We start from the raw sequence: 24782 nt of genomic DNA, 5'->3' as shown, positions 1-24782 counted from the left end.
TAAAGTAGTCCTGGGAGGAAAGGGACTACAGGTTAACAGGAGTCTGCTTGACTTATCTTTTGAGAACTACCGACTAAATACCTACTGCAGTGCACACCAACCTAACCCACCTGATTCTACCCCCACAAACCCACAATGACAGCGTTCGTAAAATACAAGGATCAGAAAACACCTTTTAAAGAAATAAACAATGTATAAAGCATGCAGCCTTTCATACAATTTTATTTTCTCCCTTCGACCATTATAATGTGATACCCAAATTTTGTCTTAACTGGAGGGTCAGTAAACACAGGCTTATCCAGCACACTTATAGGCAAGGCGAATGCTGCTTCTTGAAATGGTCCCACCATGGACCCTCTGGTCATCCAGCCCAAGTCGCCCTAAAAAATGCAAAAGATATGTGACGTTAAGTGACCCTGAAGTGGGAACAGTTCTACTGCAGCTTAAGAATTTCCTAGCACGAATGCTAAGGTTTCTAGGTTTATTTATCTGAGCTGGAAAGAAGCAGCCTCGACAAGGACAAACAGGTGGAAGAGGTCCAACCCTAGACTGAACACATAAGCACTCACTAGGCAGCTGGTGTCTGTTAGCTGTGTCAGTTTGGTCATGCCTAGGTTTAGACAAAGGTGACCTGTATTCCACAGTTCACAAGTTGAACATTTCTGCTTTTAAGATCTTTGAGCCAAGATATGGCTAAAATTAATGGCAGAACATAAAAATAATCCCTATTGCTGGGTGTCCTCCAGAGGGGGCATTTTAAATAATAAGAGCACCATACCCCTTGCCTGGCTTTATCTTCACTATACTGTGCGGCCACTTCATTGAATTTCATTCCAGACTTTAACTTTTCCATGGCTTCCAAGATCTTTCCATGTTTTTCACACAGAATGTGTCTGACCTATAAGAAAAAGGCATGTTCATGTAATACCTGGAGACCCAAATGATTCCTTTCCTTACAGTACAGTAGTCATGTCTGGATTTACCCCACCAGTGAAAAAACACATTCGCTCCTGGCAATGGAAAATCCAGGAAGTCTGCCCAGTTGGGCAATGGCCATAACCCATTTCCTGTATTCAGACAATATCTCAGAACCCAGACTTACACAGAAAATGGGCACCTGGCTGGGGGAAGCTACCATCTTTTACCATGTTCCTCAATGGGGACAAGGAAAGGAAACGATAATGGTTGAGAGCTTGGGTCCTGGAGTCAAATTCCCAACTCTCCTGTATGATCTTGGACATGTTTTTAAACCTCTAAATGTTTCCCCATTTGTGCACAGTACCTATGAGTTTTCATGGGGTTGTGAAGATTGAGATAATGCAGCTAGCATTCAATAAAAGTTAGCTATTATCCTCAGAGTGGGGATGATATGAAAAAAAAAACCCAGCAGGAAGTACTTTTTACCAAGAGGCTCAATGTATAAAGCCTCCCCACAAGTTAACACTTTGAAAAAGGATCATATGCTGAAGATTAAGAATACTCAACCCTAGAGAAGTATTCAAATGTAACCTATGTTTACATAAAGCCATGTTTTGAAAAAAAATCACTATACCCTTAAAAATGATTTTTGTCAAGATATGTTTTGTAAGATTTCTCATTCAAATAGAATCTGTTATTCATTTCTTATTGTAAGTGATATACTAGGGTGGGTGCTAAAGGTGTCTCCCTTATAAATGTGGAGACAAACCAACCAAGGTTGTCCTCAGGGTTCAACACTGACATTGGGGGCGAGAGGATCCTGGGCCCACAGGAGTAACTTCCTGACTGGAGGAGCTACACAGGATATAGAGACACAGCAAAGGAAAGAATGTGTCAAAAAGCAGGCCTCAGCAAGGCAACTTCTACAGAATGTGTCCAGCACTGTCCAGGGGAGACAGGAATGAACAATCTGGACACTAGAGAGATACATGTTGGGGGACAAGGATGGTTCATCAGAGCTGAGCTCAGCCTGGCTAAAGCAGCTTGTCGACTGCCTCCCTCTTCCTGCTTCTGTGCTCACAAAGCAACCTTCTGGTTCAGTTCCTGGGAAAGTGCACACAGCAGTCATGATCACTGAAAGGGGACCCATCTACCACTTTATATATGAATAAACAAGTATTCTGGCTTAGACAGTTTGAGAGGTTGGACATAACGAGTCTGTAGCGCCTGTGGGGTATGCGAGTACGCCTGACCAACTGGCAACTGTGTGAGACCAGCGTCTTAGAAGACAGGCAGGCTCAGAGAGAATTTGGGGGTGATGGGCACAGAGGCAGGAGCTGATGCTCTGGAAAGTGATGGATCATCCCGGGAGGCTACCCAGAATGAGAAGAGGGGGAAAGCCAGCTAAAGACATCCTTGAAGAATATCAATATTTAAGAAACAAAGAAAGCAGCTCAATAAGCATATGAAAAGGGAGGGCCAGAGAGGGAGAGAGAAAGGTGTGTTAGCAGAAAACAAGGCAAGAGAAAGCTGCAAGGAGGAAATGGTCGACAGGATTAAATGCTACGGAGTGATCAGGTTAGAAGGACAATCACATTAGCCATGACTGACTGAGGACCTTCACAAAAGCCGTTTCAGAAGGGTGGTAAGTGCAGAAGCCAGGTGGCAGCGGGCGGACTGGGGCAGTAATGCGGGCGGGAGGGGCTCCCCCAATGAACTGAGTTAGAAAAAAAGGAGAAAGGGCTCTGGTCAGAGGGAAAGGGTCACAGGCATGGATATATTTTAAAGATCCCTGGGCACATTGTCAGAATGAAGGGAATGATGCAGTAAAGAGGGAAAGGTTGAAGACAGAGTCAAGCAAGAGGGCGGAGATAAATGAAGGTGCAAGGACCGGCGTTCAGAGCACTGCTGGACAAACGAGTGAGCCTTGAAGGAAGAAGGTGAGGAGAGAGAGAAAGGGGAGGTGTGAGTGGAGAGAACATGGTTGGTAGGGGGCTGGGAAGCCAATGAGTTCCTACGTCACAGGTGTGGTTTCCATTTTCTTGTGACAATTATAACAGTATTTAAGTTACTGAGTACTTAGTACCTGCCAAACAATGTGCGAAGGTCTTTATGTGAAATCCTTACACTAACCCTGAAACTGGATCAGTGTTTCTCAACCCTGGCACACATCAGAATCACCCCTGGAGCTTCTAAGAATATATCAAGGTCCAGTCCCCTCCCCCAAGAGATTCTGAGGAAGCTGGACTGGGGTGGGCCCTTGTGCTGAGAGTTTTAGAAGCTCTCCAGGTGAATCTGATATACACCAGGGTTGAGAACCAATGGATGCAGATACCTCCTGACTGACTGGAGCCGGGTGGTGGCTGGCTTAAGGCACAACCAGGGCTCAGAGAACAGACACGAAGCCTGGGAGAAGGTGGGGAGAACAGGGGAGGTTTGAGGGCCTGCAGGTCTGTGTGTGGAGAAGAACACAACAGGACTGGGGACAGTGGGAAGTGAAGGGGAAGGAGAGAAGCTGTGGTTGGCAGGTGGGTTTCAGAATCTGGGTAGCTCTAGTGACACAGGGTGGGGGTGGGTTCAGAAGTGGGGTTTAAAACAGAATGGCAGGATGGGTAAAGAGCCTAGACCCAAAAAGGCTGCAGGGTTTGAGGTCCCTCCCCTGTTGGGGCCTCTGTAAACACTGGAGACAACCTAGCTGTGCTCCAGCAGGTGGACAGTTAAACAAACTATGGCACTTCCGATCCATGGAGCACTACCCAGTAGCTCAAAGGAAAAGACTGGATACATGCGACAACTGGAATGCAATCTCCAGAGAATTATGCTGAGGGAAGAAAGCCAATCCCAAAAGGTTACATACTGTATCATCCCATTCATGTAACATTCTTGAAATCATAAAGTTACAGAAATAGAGAACAGATTAGTTGCTGCCATCGAGTCAAGGAGGGGGCAGAAGTAGGGGCAGGAGGGAAGTAGGTGTAGCTATAAAAGGGCAACAGGAAGGATCCCTGGGGTGAAGGAAATGTTCTGGATCTTGACTGTATCATTGTCAATCTCCTGGTTGTGCTATGGTACTACAGTTTTGTAGGATGTTACCATTGGGGAAACAGAGTAAGAGGTACACGTATATGTATCTTACAACTGAATGTGAGTCTCAAATTATCTAAAGAGGAAAAGCTGAACAAAACAGTTTAACCCTCCATGACTTTCCTACCTAATTACATACCATTCCTTTCTATAATCTCAAGTATAGCCACACTGAACATATTTTTTTCCCAGAAAGGGCAAGATGCCTCTTTAAAGCCATATGAAGGGGAGGGTACAGCTCAGTGGTAGAGTGCCTGCTTAGCATGCATGAGGTCCTGGGTTCAATCCCCAGTACCTCCATTAAAAATCAATCAATCAATCAATCAATCAATCAATCAAGCAAGCAAGCAAGAAAGCAAGCAAGCTAATCACCCCCTGCAACACCCCCCCACCAAAAAAGGGCATATGCAGTGGAGGAGTCTCTTAGGTTAGGTGCTTGTGAAAGTCAGCACGTATGGTGAAAACTGCACACCATCAAAATTACCCGATAACATCCCTTCCAAAGATGCCACACTGGAGACCAGCACATCAGCCCTCTGTGAGCCTGACACAGCCTGTCTCCCCAGCTTGTGCTGTAACAATGACCACTTCTTCAGCTGGACACCAGAACGAAGTAGCTGGCTTGTATTTAGGCACCCTGTTTTATGACAGTTTATCTTTGGATACCAGAATCCCACTTCACAGGTTGGATGCTCATACAAGAATGGTGGTCGACTGTGGAAAAGCAAATTCATGTCTCCCATCTCACTGTCTCTTTGGGGCATAGGTTCATTGCATAGAAAAGCAGGCACACTACATTCTCTCTCCTTCTTTTGGCTCCATGTGTATGGTTGCCTTTATATGATGCAATTCCACTACGGAAGCCACATCATACAGCAACGAAATTTCTGTCCTTACCTAACTGCTCCCAATTAGACTGTGATAAGAGTCTAATACCCAGAATTCAGTACACTGCCTGGCCCAGGGAAGATGTCACTAAATCCTTACTGAATGAATGAATCAAAAGTATGGAATCCCATATTCTGACTGAAACGGGGAAACTGCCTTGTTACATATCACTAAGCAGTGTAACTGTGTTTGCAGATTAGTTTCCCTGGGCAGACACCCCACTGACATTAGGTCAAATACTTTGACTAGTTAGTTGCAATTTCCCCCACCCTCATTTTCATGGTCAGGGATCCAGCTCATAGCTCACCTGTGCCTCTGCCTGTGTATCTAAGCTCTTGGTCTTATCAAACACTATTTCATTCTGAGAAATCATTCATTCACTTACTTGGGAAGATCTAACTCAATACTTTTTAAAGAAAAATACTAAATTATGAAGAAATTCTGGATGTCTGAGAAAGCATTTGAGAAAATATTTAAAAGGAATTACAGGGGCAGAAGAGGGTATAGCTCAGAGGTAGAGCATGTGAGAAAATATTTAAAAGGAATTACAGGGGCAGAAGAGGGTATAGCTCAGAGGTAGAGCATGTGTTTAGCATGCATGAGATCCTGGGTTCAATCCCCAGTACCTCCATTTAATAAATAAATAAATCAACCAACCAACCAACCAACCAACCTAATCAACTCCTCCCCCGAATAAAAACAAAAAAAAATTTTAAAAAGGAATTACATTTCATAAGTGAGAGTGATTGATATTTTCCATTTTTGTGTTACTTTGATCTTACATCAAAGTATTAGGTTAGCCTCTTAGAATGAGTTAAGCATACTGTCTTCTCCTTTTGTGTGTACTAAAATGACAGCTGCCCATGTTATTTATATTTAATTTAAAAAAAATAACTAGTTAACTTACCTTTACTGCATTTCCACCACCTTTGGGACCCTGAGCCTTCTTGTCAGAACTGTCACTCCCAGAGGCTGAGAAGAAAATGACAGGTATTCATTTAACTCCGCCTTGTTATTTACAGAAAAGTTCAACACAGTGGGAGTTGATACTTCCATCATAACACCAAGCTTCAAAAGGGAACTCTGTAGACACTTTACAACATCAAGCTAAATTAATCGGTGACTCACCTCTCTTAAAACAGGAAATTTGTGCCCTTCATAAACTCTTCACAGAAAATGGATACCCAAGTGAGTATGCTGATAGTTGAATGAGAGCACCAATAGCCAACTGGACCCAAGTTGAAATTCTACCTTTTAAGGCCAAACCCCTGCACTCTTGTGAGATTTCTAATAAGCCCTGCAACTATGTATCTGAATACTCACAATTTCAATAAGTAAAATCTCCAAGAATATACTTTAAAGTATACTCCAAGAATATACTTTACCCTTATTTGGCTAAAGAATACAATCATGTCCAAACTCCTGGAGTCTGCTACATTGCCTATTGACACTTTCCAAGAAAAGTTATTGATATTCAGATTAACAACTGCTGGCAGCATCTGACATCTTATTACTGTGTCATTTTGCTAATGTGCCAATTTCTGTGTTGATGGCAGCATACTCACTGTAAGAGGCTGATATTCCTAAGACCTACTGTTAGATTACGTGCTCAGTTCAATAAACATTTCCTAAGTAACTAAGTTCTAGGCACTGAGGATACAAAGATGAACAAGCCATGGTACCTCCCTCAGGGAGTGTACATGCTGCTGGGGAAGATGGTTATGTAAACAAGTCAAACAGATCATTTCAGGAGAATGAGCTATACTCTACAGACAGGGGGCTGTGGAAGCACAGAGGGACATTTTAGCCAGTCAGGGAAGGTTTCCTCGATGAGTAGGAGCTGACTAGGCAAAGAAAGGACAAAGGGGAGGAGACACTTTGGGGTGGGGGAACAGCATGGGATGTGTAGGAAACTCTAGATGAAGCCAGATGTGAGGTGGGAGTGCTGTGACATGAGTCCAGGGAAGGTGGCTGAGGGTTAGGGCGTGAGGGCCTTTGGGCCCTATTAAATAATTTGGAATTTATCCTAGAATAGGGAGCCACTGGAAAGTTTTAATCAGGAGACTTCATCTTACTTGTCTTAGGATCTCCAATGCCTAGCATACAACAGTTGTTCAATAAATGTTCAACCAAGTGAAAATCCAAAATACCGACCACCAAATGCCTAAGAAAATGTTACTGCCAAAGGAGTTTTACAACACCAAACTCTTAAGTGGGCTTGCAGTATATTCACTGTAGAACAATGACGTCTTCCAGTTTTCCCATCCTCTCCCCTGCTGGACAATGTCATCTTCTGACTGCCACCTCACTCCCTCTGATTGACTGAGGACTCTGGCAGCAGCTTCAGGCTGCCTTTCCACCCTCACTCCTGTCATCATCTTGGATGACATCACCATCTATGCAGAGGACTCATCCAACAGCCTAACCTCACTTCTGGACCTCCCTCCTCAATGACCAGGCCTTCTACTCCAGGCCACCTGTTCCCAGGGGCACATGATGGAACTGTGCCACTCAGAACTCAAGTCTCTGGCTACAACTTTGTTTTTCCAGCTTTCTCCTGCCTCATTCCAACATGGGCTCTTTAATATCACGGAAACCACACCCCCTCCATTCAGTCCCTTTACCTTGCTATGTTCCCCTAGACTATCAGACCTCTCCTTCCCTTCCCAGTCAGTTTTGTTTTGGTTTGGGGGGGGGGTAATTAGGTTTATTTACTTATTTAATGGAAGTATGGGGGATTGAACCCAGGACCTCGTGCATGCTGAGCACATTCTACCACTGAGCTCCACCCTCCCCCTCCCTTCCCAGTCTGGATCCCATGCTTGATCATCTGAACTGCATTCCCTGGCCCCTTAATTCCCTTCTATTGCTTTCCTTCTATTATCATTGTCCAACAAAACCTCAACCTTGGCTCAAGGCTACACCGAGGTCTTTTCAATCCTGTATTGTGCCAGTTGTATTGTACTAGGTAAATCATGACTGTGCAGATCGTGTCCTCTACAAGTTCATGGCCTTCAGTCTTAGTCAGGCTCTCAGCCCTGACGGCAATCCTTTTATTAGTGTTTCATCCCCTCTCCTATCACCCCAACGGCTATTCCAAACCTTTTACCACTCTCCTCAAGACCCCTACTCATTCCCTGCCCCTCAGCCTTAAAAACTACCTTTGTCTTCCACTTTATCGAAAAATCGAGGCCATTAAACCTGACCTTCTACAAAATCCACCCCCCTGGCCCCAATTTTTACAACCACATCCATCCTGGTCTCCTTCCCTGTGACCTCAAGCATAAGGTGCCCCTCCTATTCAAAGGTCAACTGCTCCACCTCTTTTATCTCAAACCTCAATCCTCTGTACCTTTACCTCTGTAACTTTACTGGATCCTTCATGTCAGCCTCACTCCCAAGTTTTGCCTGTTCTGAAGAAACAAACAAAATCAAACTTTCACTTAATCCTTTGTCCTCTGCTATCTACCATTTAATCCCCATGCTTTCTCTTTCTTTTTTTTTTTCTGTATTGCAGAGGATGGAAAAGTAGAAGGTCTAAGGTTAGAGCAGCAGGAGAAAGGCACAACATTGAATAACACATCATAGTACAGTCTCTCTGTCCCATTGAGTGACAGTTGCCACTGGCACCGTCCCAGCGCAAGGACATAATCAAGGGTTTTCAGCTTCAGCACCAGCTCCCCATGTATTTCAGCCAAAACTTTCCAGAGAAGTCCACATTGCCAGTCTCCAATTTCTTTTTTCCCGGTCAGCCCTCTAGTCACCGGCCACCGGCTGCCTCCATCCCAGACCCCAGGGATCGCCGGTCTGCTCCCTCCCCTCGCCCCTCACCCGACCGCGTTCTCCTTGGTTGCTCTGGCCGCTCTACCTTTCCCCCCTTTTCCAGAACCGCTTTTTCCTTTTGGCGGCATCTCCGAAAGTTACCGTCCGACGCCCAACCGCTTCGGTTGCCGCATAAAGCCCCTTCAGGCCCCACGGGTATGTCCTACACATACGCCTGAAAGCGGCATCGCAATTGGCCATTCTTACTGCGGCTCAGGAAGCAGGCGTACCTGGGGGCAGACCCGGTCTTTTGGCTCTAGGGCCAGTGGGACCAAAGATGTCTGACCAATAAGAACCTCGGGCCGGGTAGAGGGGCGGAGCCAAAGATTGGGCGGGGGCGGGAAGCCCCGCCTCTGCGCTTTTTGCTACCTCTTTCTGACACCCTTAATTGCGCGCGCTCTCCTGCTCCCCGCTCCCCAACCCGCCTCTTCTACGCGTGCGCAGTGGAAGCCGCGGGCCTCTGCAGTCCCTCCGCGCTGGCTCCAGCCAATCCCTCGGGGCCACCAGACAAAGACAAAGCCGGAAGAGCCGCAACTACCGCCTCCGCCTCCTGCGCCCTCCTACACATGGGCCCACTCTCCCTTGCGAGTTTTCGTTTTTAAAGTGTATTTTGCAGCTTGTAACTGATTGGATTCAAAAGGTAGTTTTTAAAAACTCTCTGCCTACTGCAGAACTCTGTGATGGAGAAAAATCGGAAGCAATCTAAATGCCTTTTAGTAAGGTATTGCTTAAATAATGTTTTCACCACACAAAAGGATGTGCTCCGTTTAAAATAACGAGTGTAAAGCTGTCAGTATAGACACGAGAAATGGCCTTAAGGAAGGTACAGACCAAGCTATAGAATATGATTCTTCTTTAGAAAAATTATGTAGGGTACTGTATAATATGTTCATACAGAAGACAAGAAGGCTATCCAGCAAAATGTGACCAGTGGTGCTAGTACAGGTTATTGTGCATCTTTCTGAGTATTTTCCGAAATATCTTTAATGGTGCAGCATAATATAGTAGTTAAAAGCATGGATTCTGGAGCCAGACCTTCTGGCTTCAAATCCCTGCTCCACCATCTGGCTGCTAGCTCTGTGACCTGATGCAGTTACCTCATCTCTTTTTTGGCTCAGTTTCATCATCTGTAAAATGGAGTTGATGATAATAATACCTATTTATAGGGTGTTAAGAGAGTTAAACAAGTTCATATTTGTAAAGCACATAAAACAATGACTAACCTGTGGAGTGTTAATTTAAGGGGAATGAGTTTTGAATTTGTGCCCCCAAACTTTCTCCTCTTACCCACGACCGTTTTCCCCCCAATTTGTATGTAAGTTCAGAGATTTTCCTCCACTCCAGGAGATGGCTGTCTCCAGGAGATAGCCAGAATATACAGGTCTTCCAGCTCAGAGTTTAAGTTTGGGGTGCAGTCTTGTGGGACATGGGATGCTTCCCGCCCAGACCCGGGGATCAGGTATTTCTGAGACTGTGCCACCCCTCAACTCATACACTGCAAGCATCCCCCTCAAGTTGTACTGCTGTCTTTTCTGAACATAGCACGTCTTAGGCACTCCTTGTTCTGGATTGGGAGTGATCAACTGTGAGGAACAACACATCCAGCACTGAGGGGATCACTGCTCCCCCACTTCTGAGGTGAGCCCACTGACTTTCAAAGTCCAGCTGGGAGATGGGGCTGGTTGACAATGACAGTATGGCCTCATGTTCATCAGTTCATCCACAGCCAGGAGGCACCTTTACTTCTGGTTTTCAGTAGGGGACAGCCTTTCCTGCAACCATGGGCTGTGGCACCCTTGGAGTGGGAATGAAGCAAATTTCAGACCCCCTGTCAAGAACCAGCCCTAAATGGCTGACGTCCCTGGCAAATGCTTAGTGCCTGGAACATCGGTGAGAGCTCTGCGCATTCCAGCTGATAACAGCAACAACAATAAGTGAGCGTGGGTAAGTGGCTGAATTTGCCCAAAACAATGCCTAAAGGCCAGTAGTTCAAAGGAGAAACCGATGGGCATAGTCCAGATGTTTGGAGGTCAAAAGCACTTTAAGACTGATAAAATCATGTACCATCTCAACTATGAAGTATGCGTCACAAAAATCTTAAGTGTTGATTGTGGCATGTGAGTTTCTGGCTTTCATTTTTTTCTGTTGAAACTATATTCTGTTAATGTGGATCAGCACGTCTTTTTTTAATTCAAGAAAAAAAAGGCAATGAATATTATTTGTAAAACAAACAACCAAAAAGCTAGCCTCTATACAGGGTTAAGTCTGTACCGGTATGTGGAGGCTGACTGTGGAGGAGTCTGTGGGAGCAGAGTGACGAATGAACAAAAGAGTGGGCAGTGGGGGCAGAGAGGAGAAAACTTCAGCCTTGTAACCATGGTAACGACTGCAGGAGTGTGCACCTATGAGTCAGAGCCAGGAATGGCTGCCAGTTAGATTTTCTATTAATTATCTTCTCAGATGGAGCCTTCCACACATTTCTTCAACGAGGAAAATCAGGAAGGGAAGCTGGCAGCCCTCTTCCCAGGACAGAGGTTCACAAACCTTGACCCAGATTCACTGGCCCACCCCACCAGCTCCCCAACCAGAGGGCTTCAGTTTCTTTCCCATCTGAGATCCCAGCAGAGCTTATTCTGAAAGGGGACCTTGAAGGGACAAAACACAGAGATCTAGTTAATCCCATTCAAAGGTGGTCAGTATATGGGGAGCTCTGGGCTCCAGACTCTAGCTAGGGATGAGGGTAGAAAAAGGTCACCTTTGGAAACTGAAACCAGGAAAAATCAGTACCTGGTGGATGAGAACAGCCATCTGCAAAAGTACCCACCTGTCAAGGCAAATAGATGCAGGTAGATGGCTAACAGGATGGATGTCTCCTGAGCACAGTCAGTGGCCAAAAAACTTTCTGTCTGGTCACCACTGGGTTCTAACTAGTCCAACCATGTCAGGTTACCGTCTACAGTATATAATGCTCTCTTAAGACACTATGCCTTTGCATATACTGTTCCCTCTGCCTGGAATGCCATTCCTCCATTTTGTATCTAGCTAAGTCTTATGTACCTTTCAAGACCAAGATCAAGTGTTAACTTCCTCCTGGAAGCCTTCCCTGACCCTCTTCTCCACCTTCTCCCAGGCTGGGTTAGGCACTCCACTATGCTCCCAAAGCATTCTGTGCTTATGTCTACCATTTGGATATTTTGGAGTAGTAGTCCGTGACAGAAGTGGACCATAGTTTGTTTAACCATTCCCTCATTGAAAACCATCTGGCTTTTTTTGCAGTTTGAGGGCTATTACAGATGAAGTAGCTATAAACATTTGTGTACAAGTTTTTGTGTAAATGTGAGTTTTCATTTCTCTCGGATGATTTCCAAAAGAGTAATTATTGAGTTGTATGGTGATTGTGTTTTAATGTTGTAAAAAACTGCATGCTCTTTTCCAGAGGGACTGTACCTTTTCACATTGCTACCAGCCATGTATAGGTGATCCAGTTTCTTCACCTTCTCACCAGCATTTTTTTTCCTTTTCATGTTCTTTTTCATTATATTTATTTATTTGTTTGTTTTTTAATTAAAGAATAGTCAGTTTACAATGTTGTGTCAGTTTCTGGTGCACAGCATAACGTTTCAGTCATATAGATACATACATATGTTCCTTTTCATATTCTTTTCCATTATAGGTTACTATGAGATATTGAATATAGTTCCCTGTGCTATACAGTAGAACCTTGGTGGGAACATGAACTACTTATAGTTCTACGTGAGCTCCAGCAAGTTTCAGGCAGTTTCCTCTAAACAGATCCGTCCCCACCTGAACACTTGAGGAATACCCTCTGCAGGTCTCTGAGATTCTCTCTTTCTATGCAGTGTCCTCCTGTCCGGAATACTGTCCTGCTAACTCTAGCTGCCTTGGTCTCCGTGGGCTCTCAGCTCCATTGACTCAACTCAGGAAGTCCACTGGGTTCTAACTAGGTTCCCCCTCCCTGCACCAGAGCCTGGAAACTCTCACATAGTAGCAGCTTGGGTGATTGTAGAGCTTACCTAGTTTGTTTGCTGTCTCTCAGGGATCAATGTCCTTCATTTTCTGATGTCCAGTGTCTTGAAAACCATAATCCATAGTTTAATATAGTCTATTTTTTCTTGTTTCAGACAGAAGAATAAATCTGGTGCCTGTTACTCCATCTTGGCCAGAAAGAGAATTTCTGAACTTCATGTAAATGGAACCATATAGGAGGTCTTCCTCTGTATCTGGCTCTTTTTTTTTTGTGAGTAGCAGCAGTTCTTTTTTAAATTGCTGGTGATGTTCCACTGTATGAATATTTTCTTTTTTTTTTAATGGCTGCATAGAATTCCATTGTATGGATGTATCATAATTTATCTAACTGGTTTCCTATTGATTTGCATTTAGAGATAATTTCTGGTCTCTTACTATGACAAACAGTGCTGCAATGAACATTTGAACATAGATTTTGCACAGATGTGAGATGTCTTTAGGATAGATTCCCACACATGGGTCAAAAGATACGTGCATTTTGTTATTTTTAAATAATTCTTATTTTTTATTCCAGTGTAATTGATTTACAATGTTAGTTTCAGGTGTACTGAAAAGCAGTTCAGTTATACATGTACATACATATATTTTTTTCAGATTTTTTTCCCATTACAGCTCATTACAAGAAATTGAATATAGTTTCCCTGTGCTATACAGTAGAGCTTTGTTGTGTGTTTTGAACTTAGATAGTAATTGCCAAACTTTCCTCAAAAGAGATAAGACCAGCCAGCATTCCCACTGACCATGTGTAAGGGTGCCTGTTTCTCCACTAACTTCATTAGCTAATAGTTTAACAAGATCATCCTAAGAAACTTTTTCTCCATGTTAGGGCCACAGTATTGCCTCAGGAAGGGAAGTCACCATCTAGCAAGGGTCTCAGATTACTTCAGAAATAAACCCCCTCTGGATCCCATCCAAGCCCTCTGGCCTAGTACTAAACTGGCTTTATGGGAAACAGTGCCGGGGCAAGGATCCAACGCGGTAGTCTTTGCTCTGCTGAAACGACATTTCTTAAGCAAAGTAAATTAATTACAGGCCTTTGAGGGCTTAGCTCCTTTGGGACTAGGATTACACCTAAAACACTTCAAGATAGTAACTGTTTTTAGTCAAGTTAGACAAGTTACTCTTTTGTAACCTCAACTAAATGCTTTCTCTAAAAAGGAAATGAAGTTCACATGGTCTAGTGGGTCATTTTGGTGTCTCAAAGTTTTGCTCCTTCTAACGTTTATATTTATGATTTTATTTATTTATTTATTTTAAAATTGAAATATAGTCAATTTGCAATGTTGTATTAATTTCTGGTGTACAGCATAGTGATTCAGTTATACAAATATATATATATTTATATTCTTTTTTATTATAGGCTATACAAGATATTGAATATAGTTCCCTGTGCTATACAGTAGGACCTTGTTATTTATCTATTTTATATATAGTAGTTAATATCTGCAAAACCTGAACTCCCAATTTATCCCTCCCCATCCCCTTCCCACCCTGGTAACCATAAGTTTGTTTTCTATGTCTGTGAGTCTGTCTCTGTTTTGGAAATAAGCTCATTTGCATCCTTTTTTTGGATTCCACATATAAGCCATATCATGGATGGACCTGGAGATTGTCAAACTAAGTGAAGTAAGTCAGAAAGAGAAAGAAAAATACCATATCCCCCTTCTAATGTAATGATGTGAAAGTATGCTAGGTCTGCCATAAGAGGTTACTATGAACTAGGTAGTGATGAATGTTAATTGACTCAAAACAACACAAAAAATGATATATGATGTATCTGTATATGTGAGTAGTTTTATACTGAATATAGTGAGGGTACTAGCTCTAACATCACAGGTAAATTACTTACCATTTCTGGCCTCATCTGCAAAACAGTAAAACTAGTATCTTCCTCATCGGACATTGGGAGGATTAAAAGAATTAATTTTAATAAAGCATTTAAAATGATGCTTAACACATGGTACACCCTCAACAAACATAAACAACTATTACATTTGCATCAGCCAGTATTTTTTCTTTCTTGGCAAAATGTGTCAATTAACATAATCAAAGCTCGTTGAGATGATATCCTGGTGGACGTTGAGATGTTTTACTGTGTTAAGGTGCCTTCTCCCAGCAAAACCTATAAAAACCCTTAGGAGTTATTCCAAAAACAAAGAGAAACAAGTCACACAGAGAGAGATACACTTAACAGCAATGAATCTTTATGAATGTCCGTAAAGACAGTTCATGCAGGGACTCAGAAATCACCTCCACGGTAGAAATTTCACTGTAAACTTTTATCCAGATATTTGCCAGTGTTTATTTTAATTAGATAGCTGAATGGGCTATTTGGTGGGGCAGGGCTGGGGCCACAGCTGGAAGCTGGAAGGAATTGACTAGAAGCATGAAGTGTAAACAAACAGTGGGTCAAAGTTCAGGGAGAGACTGAATAAGAGGGGCTAGAGGGGAGGTGAATTTTGAGTAGGGTTTACCCATCTATCTCCCTTTAGACTGTGAGCAACGTGAGAGCAGGGGCCCCATGTATTAATCATCTCTCAAGGCTGAAGACGATTCAGTAAATATTTATGGATGGCACTGAATAGAATTAAAATTAAGCAGACCAGAAACGGTGTCAAGGATTCTGAAGCAAGCAGGAGAGAACAGGCAGAGTGGATTCCTACAGAGTGTCTGGGAACAGTGTCCCTGAATGCTGTAGAGACAGATGGATGCATGGAATTGGCAAAACTCTGTGAGAAAAAAATAGACCACAAAACATTGCAGAAAATTTGGAAAAACTATTTCTAATCATATCTCACTGCTAACAACTACTGTCATTTTTGTTTATTCCCTTGTAGTGGTGGTGATGTGGTGGTTGTCCATATGTATATTACTTTTCATTCACTAATTCGTTCAACAAATGTTTACCGAGCACACGTGCCAGGCATGTTCCATACATGGTTGTATGTGGTTGCGATCAGAATTTGCATACCATTTGGTTGCCTGCCTCTCCACTTACTGTAGCATAAGCCGGTATTTCCCTCATGTGTTTTGCTGAGCACAAGCTACTCCAGGGAAGAAAGCTTCCCCAAGGGCTTGGGAACACTGCAATTTAGAGCCTTCTCTCAGCATTTCACAACTGAATTTCCTTTCTTGGTTGTTCCTTCTCTATCAGGTACCTAAACATTGGACGGCCCCAGGGCTCATCCTGGGCCCCTCTTCTCTGTTTACTTTTGCTCCTAAGTAAAGTCATCCAGTCTCAAGGCTTTAAACGATCAATGTTCCAAGGACTCTCAAATTTCTCTGCAGCCCTGACCACTGCCCTGAACTGCTGATCTATATATCCAGTGGTCCTCCTGGCATCACCACCTGGATGTCTAATAGGCAACTCAGACTTAATATATATAAAGCATAACCACTTGTTCCTCTGCCCCTCCCAAACCTGCGCTTTCTCAAATCTTTGCCATCCTAGTAAATGGCACCACCATCCATGCAGCTGCTAAAACCCCAAACCTAAGTTCTTCTTTAATTTTTTAAATTTATTTTTTTATTTTTATTGAAGTATAGTTGATTTACAATGTTGTGTTAGTTTCTGGTGTACAGCATCGTGATTCAGCTATATATATATATTCTTTTTCATTATGAGTTATTACAAGATATTGAATGTAGTTCCCTGTGCTGTATGGTAGGACTTTGTTGTTTATCTATTTTATATATAGTAGTCAGTATTGGTTAATTCCATACTCCTAGTTTGTCCCTCCCCCTCTCCCTTTCCCCTTTGGTAACTGTAAGTTTGTTTCGTATGTCTCTGAGTCTCTTTTCTGTTTTGTAAATAGTTTTTTTGTATCATTGTTTTAAAATTCCACATATAAGTGGTATCATGTGATACTTGTCTTTCTCTAACTTATTGCACTTAGTATGATAATCTCTGGGTCCATCCATGTTGCTACAAATGGCGTTATTAAATCTGGTATTAAAAAGACCTGTTAGTAATGTCCTATGTGTTTTGGGAAAAAATACTTGGAGAAATGCTAGCATAAGTATTTTTTATGTTGCAGTGTAATGGAGTGAAAATAAAGGAGGTTTCATATTCAGACAGATATGTACTGAAATGTGAGTTCTGTCCCTCACTAGCTGTGATCTTTGACAAGTTAATTTGCTTCTCTGAGCTTCAGTTTCTCTGTATTTATTTATTTATGTATTTATTTGGGGGGGGACAGGTAATTAGGTTTATTTAGGCACTGGGGATTGAACGTAGGACCATGCTAAGCATGCACTCTACCACTGAGCTATAAGCACCCCACCACCAGTTTTTTAATTTAAATGGGAAGTAACAATAAAAGACTTTGGAGGTGGCTGCATTAAACTAGATAAAGTAATGCACTTAGTATAGTACATGTTAAAAAGTATCACTAAATAAATGTTAGTTTCCTTCCTTCCCCATTATCGTAATAATGATTTTTACTTAGTAGTGCTTAACAAAGTTTATTCCATGGTTTCTCTGTTGAGGGATACTTGAGTCACTTCCAGACTCGTTCATATAACCTTTTCCTCCCTTTGCATAATTTTCCTAGAATAGATTTCCAGAAGTAGGATACTGAGTGAAATGGTATGAGCCTTTACAATTTCCTGGTGCATCCTGCCAGATTTTATTTTAAAGGGATGGTGTTTATTCCTAGCGTTAGCAGCCAGTAACTCCAGGCAGCAATTTGGTACTCTTTCCAGCCTGACATATTGTGATTTCTTCCGCCTCCCCTCAATTTTTGCTACTATAATAGGCAAAAAATGGCCATTCAGTTTTTTAAATTTCGTATGTCTTTGCTCATTAAGGAAGAGTAGACATTTCAACATATGTTTGCCTTCTAATAGTATTCTCTTCTGTTTGTGCCTTCGCTCATTTTCCTCTTGTGCAAGCGTATTCCTGTCACGGCTGCAAGGACCCAGGCTAGTGGCTCTCAGCTCTGCTCTGATGTGTCCTGCAGAGCACTGTAGTCTATTCTCTTTGGAAATTCGGCAGCTTCTTCTCTCCTGGTTTGCCAATCTGCCGTCTTTCCTAAACTCCTTTTCCTGCAGCCCTTTCCTTAAATTTGGTGGAACTCAGAATTGTATCCTGGGTCTTTCAAAAATGTTCTTATTGTCAAATATAACACACCCAATGCATACAGGAAGTGCTTAAAACAAATATACACATTGTACACTTGTAAAAATATTTACAAGTGAACACCAATGTGACCGTCACCCAGATCCCCAAATAGAACTTTGCCAGCACCCTAGAAGCCTCCCCTGTGTCCTCACCGATTACAATTTAGCCCTTCTCTTACAAGGAGCCACACTCTTAACTTTAAAAAAAGTTAATTTATTTTTTGTCTGGGGGGATAAATAGGTTTACTTATTTATTTGTTTAATGGAGGTACTGGGGATTGAACCCAGGACCTCATGCATACTAAGCATGTGCTCTACCACTGAGCTATACCCTCCCCTCTATTCATTGTCCTCTGGATGGACTTGTTAGGTAGTTTCCAGTTTGGGCTGTTCTGTGCGATGCTGCTGTGAATCTTCTGTATATCTTTTGGGAAAGACAGGTACACGTTTCTCTAGGATATATAGCTAGGGGTGGAATTGCTAAGTCCTGGGGGCTGTGTACCTTCAACTTGAATAGATAAAGACAAACTGTTTTCCAAAGTGGTTGAACCAGTTTAGATTCCCTACCAGCAGTGTATCAGAGTCTCTATTCCTCTACATCTTCCTCAACACTAGTTACTGTTGGACCTAAAAATATTTTGCCAGTCTGGTGGATGTGAAATGATGTGTATGTGTTTGTGTGTGTGTTTGTGTGTTTTACAGCTTTGTTGAGGTATAGTTGACGTATGCCAAACTGTACATATTTATCTATTTATTTATTGAAGTATAGTTGGTTTACAATGTTGTGTTAGTTTCTGCTGTACACCAAAGTGATTCAGTTACACACACACACACACACACACACATATATACCTATTCTTTTTCATATTCTTTTCCATTATGGTTTATTACGGGATATTGAATATAGTTCCCTGTGCTATACAATAGGGCCTTATAGTTTATCTGTTTCATATGTAGTAGTTTGTATCTGTTAATTCTGAACTCCTAATTTATCTCCCCCCCTTCCCCTTTGGTAACTGTAAGTTTGTTTTCTATGTCTGTGAATCTCTTTCTGTTTTGTAAATAAGTTCATTTGTGTCATATTTTAGATTCCACATATAAGTGATATCATATGGTATTTTTCTTTCTCTGTCTGGCTTACTTCACTTAGAATGACAATCTCCAGGTCCTTCCATGCTGCTGCAAATGGCATTATTTTATTCTTTTTATGGCTGAGTAGTATTCCATTGTATAAATGTACCACATCTTCTTTATGCAGTCATCTGTCGATGGACATTTAGGTTGTTTCCATGTCTTGGCCTATTGTACATGGTGCTGCTGTGAACATTGGGGTGCATGTATCTTTTCAAAGTATAGCTTTCTCTGGATATATGCCCAAGAGTGGTATTGCTGGGTTATATGGTAACTCTATTTTTAGTTTTTAGGGAACCTCCATACTGTTTTCCATAGTGGCTGCACTAATTTACATTCCCACCAACAGTGTGGGAGGGTTTCCTTTTCTCCACACCCTCTCCAGCATTTATTACTTGTAGATATTTAAATGATGGACATTCTGACTGGTGTGAGTTGGTACCTCACTGTGCTTTTTATTTGTATTTCTCTGATAATTAGCGATCTTGAGCATTTTTTCATGTGTCTACTTGCCATCTGTATGTCTTCTTTGGAGAAATGTCTGTTCAGGTCTTCTGCCCACTTTTTGATTGAGTTGTTTGTTTTTTTGTTACTGAGTTGTATGAGCTGTTTGTATATTGTGGAAATTAAGCCCTTGTCAGTCATATTGTTTGCAAATATTTCCTCCCAGTCCATAAGTTGTCTTTTCATTTTGTTAATGGTTTCGTTTGCTGTGCAAAAGCTTATAAGTTTGATTATGTCCCATTTGTTTACTTTTGCTTTTATGTCTATTGCCTTGGGAGACTGACCTAAGAAAACATTGGTACGATTTATATCAGAGAATGTTTTGCCTATGTTCTCTTCTAGGGGTTTTAAACTGCATATATTTAAAGTGACAATTTGATAAATAAACATGTGTGAAACTAGAACCACAATCAGTCTAATGAACACACCCATCACCCCTGGTTCCCTGCCCTTTGAGGTGATCCACCCTCCCTCACTCTTCACTTCTCTGATGATAGATGAGGTTAAGCATCCTTTCATGCTATTGGATATTTGGAGTTCTGTTTTTTTTTTTTGAACATTTTCAGGGGGATAATTAGGTTTATTTATTTACTTATTTTCATTTCTTTATTTTTTAGTTGAATGGAGTTCTTTTATCATGAGCCCATACAATTCCCTTGCCCCTTTTCTATTGAGTTTTCTTTTTATTACTAATTTGTAGGAGTTCTTTGTGTATTCTGAATGCTAGTCTTTTGTTGGCTTTATGGGTTGCAAATATCTCTTCCTTTTCATGGCCCGCCTTTTCACTCTTTAAATGGTATCCTAATTTTAAACTGGGTTTAGTTTTATCAATTTTCCTTCATAGTCAGTGCTTTTATGTCTTATTTAAGAACTCCTTCTCAACTCTGAGGTCATGAAGATATTTTCCTGTATTATCTTCCATCAGCTTTGTATTCTTGCTGTTCATGTTTAGGTGTTTACCTACCTGGAACTGATTTCTTAGTATGATGTGAGGCTCATTTTTTATCAAGTGAATTAAAGAAAATAGAATGATAGGCATCTCAGTATTTATTGAGCCCCTATGGCCACAAAGAAAATGAAGAATAAAGAGATACAAGAGATATTTATGTGGAAGACTCAGCAAAGCTTATTGGATGTAGGAGAAAAGAAGAAATATCTAGGAAGATGGCTGGGCCTCTAGCTTGTGCAAATGAGTGGATGGCGATACAATTCACTGAGGGAGGAACCGTAGGGAGGAGGCAGTAGATGTGGCTGAGGACAACACAGGGAGACCTTGTAAAGGAGAAGGCGGAGAAAGCCTGGAACCCATGGCTGAGGACTCCAACACTTAAAGGCAGAGTGGAGGGAGAAGCAAAGGAAATTGTGAAGGCATGATCAGATAAGTGAGTGGGGACACCAAGAGAGTGCAGTGTTTAGGAGGCCAAAGGAAGAAGCTTTCTGAGAAGGAAGTGGTGGCCAACAGTAAGTACCAAGTGCTTCAAGGTAAAAGATAGGACTGAAAGCATCACTGGATTTTTTTGACATAGAGGTCCTGAGTGGTCCTCAGGACAGCAGGTGGACTTGGTAAAGGGAGGGGACCGCTCCCTTTACAGAGCAGAGCAGATAGAGTTGTGAGCAGGCAGCACACGGGGAACAGAGCTGGTCAGTGCTGACAGTTCTTTCATGATGCTAATTTTTTTCCTTGTTCAGTATCGATTGGTTTTATATTTCTTGTTTTGAGATTAAGCACAATCGGAGAATAGATAACTTTCCTTAGGAAAATTTGGCTTAGGTATTTGAGTTTTTACATGTGTAAATAACATGACTTCTAAGTTGTAAGTGTTCACGAAATACTCTTTTACGCAGCAGTGCACAGGTGAGATGTTTTACTCATGAAGGATCAAAATCCAAATTTGTTTTCATTATCAACCCTCAAAAGAAATAAATTAGCCATAAATGTAGTTAATGTTAAAGATTATCCTATCTTAACTGATTTTTTTTTAAAAATTGAAGTATAGCTGACTTACAATGTTGTATTAGTTTCAGGTATATAGCAGAGTGATTTAGATACATATATTCTTTCTCAGATTCTTTTCCATTATAGGTTATTACAAGATACTGAATATAGTTTCCTGTGCTATACAGCAGGACCTTATTTATCTGTTTTATATATGGTGGTGTGTATCTGTTAATCTCAAATTCCAAATTTATCCCGCCACCTCCTTCCCCCTTTGCTAACCACAAGTTTGTTCTCTATGCCTGTGAGCCTCTTTCTGTTTTGTAAATAAATATCATTTGTATCATGATGTTAATTTTAATGGAAGGACATAAGGCACAAGATGGTAGCTGGAACATAATGTGAGGTCCAGGAAGAGTTATTTTTAGGATGAGAGATGTGGCTATGTTTCTTTCCCACCAGAAGGAGTTAGGAGAAGGGAAGCCCAGGTCACCGTGGGGACCTCCACATTGTCTTATTATTTCCAGAGAGAGGGACCCCTCACCCAAGAGGGCCACACCATCTCAGCTGATGACCTTGCTTCCTATTTCACTGAGAAATCAGAAGCAGCTGGAAATGAACTTCCTCAGGCTCCTACACCCACACCAGTCCATATAGCCCATGCCTGTGCCCAAATACTCTGCCTTTTGTCCTGCTTCTGTGGGAGAGCTGTCCTCACTCCAGTAAAAAGCCCACCAACCCTTCCTCCTGTGTTCAGGGTAATTATTTACTCTCACCTTTTCAAGGGCTTCTGCTTCATCAACATTCCTTCACTACCAGACCCTTTCCAGCTGGATACAAATGAGCACCCATGTCTCCCATCCTAAAAATACTCCCTCACCTGTTTCCCCCACCAGTTAATGCTCCTATGTCTTGGCTCTCATTCACAGCAAATCTCTCGAAAGGCTTGTCTGTAGTCATTCTCCTCGTGCCCTCTCTTCAACTGACTCCAACTGAGGTTCTGTTTTACAGCTCTCCTGAAACTGCTCTTATCATCCACCCTACAAATCCAGTGGTCACTTCTCAGCCCTCATATTATTTGATCTCTCAGCAGCACTTGATGCAGCTGGTCACTCCTTCCCTTTTTATAAAACCTTCCCTTTTGGCTTTCATTACACACATGCTCTTGGTTTTCTCCTGCTCTGTCTCCATGTTCTTTTTTTCAAAGGTTTATATATTCTTTTTTGTATATATATATATTTTTTTACTGAAGTATAGTCATTTTATAATGTTGTGTCAATTTCTGGTGTACAGCACAATGCTTCAGTCCTACATGAACATACACACATTCCTTTTCATATTCTTTTTGTCTCCATGTTCTTTGATGACCTTCTTCTACCCAGCCTCCAAGTGTTGGAGGGCCCCACAGCTCTGTCTTCAATCTCTGCTCCATCTCCATTCTCTCCCTAGGTGAACTCATATGGTACCATGGCATCAAATACACCTATATATCATGGCTCCAAATTTATATATCTAACCCTGACTTCTAAGCTCCAGGTTCACATATCCTGCTGTCTCCTTGATATTTCCATTTGTAAAACTAATAGGAATCACAAACTTAATGTGTTCAAAGCACAACTTGGTTCCCTTCGGCTCAAACATCACCTTCTGACAAATGCCTTCCCTGACCTTACCCAAAATGGTTCTCCCCTATTACCTTCTTTTTTATTATTTTTTTATTACTTTTAGGGGGGAAGTTGTTAGGTCTATTTATTTATTTATTATTAGGTTTTTTTTTTTAATGGAGGTACTGGGGATTGAACCCAGGACCTCGTGCATGCTAATCATGCACTCTGCCATTTGAGCTATGTTCTCCCCTCACCATTACTTTCTATTGTAAAAGCCTATTGTATTTCCTGAATAACCTAAAATCATCGTGCTTGTTTGTTTACTGATGTGCGTCTGTTCTCTCACATGAGAAAGTAAGCTCCTTAAAGACGGGAGCCTTGACTACTGTTTTGCTCACCGTTATAGTCCCAGCTCCTAGCAGAGTGCCTCTTGTATAGCAGGTGCTCAGCTAATATTTGTTGATTAAATGTTGATTGAAAAGGAGAAGTTGGAGACACAAGGTAGAGAGGGGATAAGGAGGTGTGCACACACAGGTGGGATTGTGGACTTGTTGTTAGGAAGGTCAGGGACTTCCTGTCTGATGGCTTCTACTGCCTCTAAGAAGCAGGTGGCAAAATCATCTGCTGGAGAGGTAGCAGGGAGGGGAGACTAGTGGAGGGTTTTGAGTTTGAGGAGAGTGGGCATTTGGGGTTGTGATGAATGGGAGACAGAGCTGTTTGTGTGTCAGAAGGCTTTTTTTTTTGAGTAGAGCTGAAGGCCCATTTCGGTAGGAGAACAGCAGTTTGCATGGCTGTGTGTGGTCTTCCCCAGCAGCCTGGGTGTGGGAACAGAGAATGTGGGCAGTTGGCTTGATCCAGGTGGGGTTGCACTTGGCGGGTGGGAGGAAGGACAATGGAACTAAGGTAGTTGAGGATGTTTGCAAGAGAGTGGTCAAAATGCTAGACCTGAACTAATTGGGGTAGAAGTTAAAATAGAGAGAAGGGCTGTAATAGAAAGAAAAAGTATACTGATCTCCATGAGAGCAGGGATTCTGTTTGTCATATTCAAAGCTGTATCTCCAGTACTTAATGCAGTGTCTGGTGTATTAGATGGCTACTAAATATTGAATGAATGAATGGGTTAAGTTATTGGAAGTCTCAAGGAAGTTGAATGGTGACATGGAGTAATGGAATAAGGGTTGGAAAGCTAGGAGGTTGTGTGAGACAGAAGTTAAGACTTCAGCGATATAGCAATTCTGGAGGACAGCAAGGTCCACTTGTGACCTTGAGAGTGGGTGACTGGAGTGGAAAAGGGAGGCCATCAGAGGTAAGCAGGCCAAAGGAAGGAGAAGCCAGGGATTTGCAGTGGGTCTTCCACATGAAGGTTGAAGTGATCCCAGATTTGAGCAAGTCTAGGAGTGGAGAGGAAGACTGAATGAACGGGAGTGATTGAGAGGTTCAGCAATCATGGGCTGGAAGGTACAGTGGGGAGTAAGGAAGGGATCCACTCCACCTCCAGATGCAGAAGTATTTGGGGAGGGAAAGAATCTATAGAAGTGGGGTTCTCAGAGGAGAGCCAGGTCTCAGTAAAGGAATGTGTAGGGAAGGCTTTCTGTTGGGGTTGTAGGGGTAATTATTAATCCCTAGAATTAGGGTTCTAGTGGGCACAGTTGAAAAGCATGGGAGGAAGGGGGCAGTAGAAGGTTGGGTAGAAGAGCGGGAGCTTACAGCAGGATGAAGTCTGT

General features: G+C 42.2%; 1 protein-coding gene and 1 non-coding gene across 2 annotated transcripts; both read right to left on the bottom strand.

Annotated features, from left to right (window-relative positions):
- Positions 1-204: 204 nt before the first annotated feature.
- On the bottom strand, positions 205-8912 carry PIN4 (peptidylprolyl cis/trans isomerase, NIMA-interacting 4). The gene is made up of 4 exons (XM_015251335.3): positions 8759-8912; positions 5798-5862; positions 779-898; positions 205-380 (listed from the first exon to the last, which is right to left on the bottom strand). The coding sequence occupies exons 1-4, from the start codon at positions 8799-8801 to the stop codon at positions 222-224; spliced, it is 387 nt and encodes a 128-aa protein (XP_015106821.1). The 5' UTR covers positions 8802-8912; the 3' UTR covers positions 205-221.
- Positions 8913-18143: 9231 nt separating this feature from the next.
- Positions 18144-18216, bottom strand: TRNAT-AGU (transfer RNA threonine (anticodon AGU)). Its single transcript has one exon. It is a non-coding gene; the product is annotated as a tRNA-Thr (tRNA).
- Between the last annotated feature and the right edge of the window lie 6566 nt (positions 18217-24782).

The sequence above is a fragment of the Vicugna pacos genome, chromosome X (genome assembly GCF_048564905.1).
Source record: "Vicugna pacos chromosome X, VicPac4, whole genome shotgun sequence".
Lineage (NCBI taxonomy): Eukaryota > Metazoa > Chordata > Mammalia > Artiodactyla > Camelidae > Vicugna > Vicugna pacos.
The sequence above is the reverse complement of the archived record's forward strand: the minus strand, read 5'-3'. Positions and strand labels throughout refer to the sequence as shown.

Excerpts from the sequence above, each read along its gene's own strand:
- PIN4 (XM_015251335.3), bottom strand. The coding sequence starts at position 8,801 with ATGCCGCCAAAAGGAAAAAGCGGTTCTGGAAAAGGGGGGAAAG. Across the intron at positions 5,863-8,758 it reads TTCTGGAAAAGGGGGGAAAG|CCTCTGGGAGTGACAGTTCT; the intron begins GTAGAGCGGCCA and ends TTTTCTTCTCAG. Across the intron at positions 899-5,797 it reads GTGGTGGAAATGCAGTAAAG|GTCAGACACATTCTGTGTGA; the intron begins GTAAGTTAACTA and ends TTTTTCTTATAG.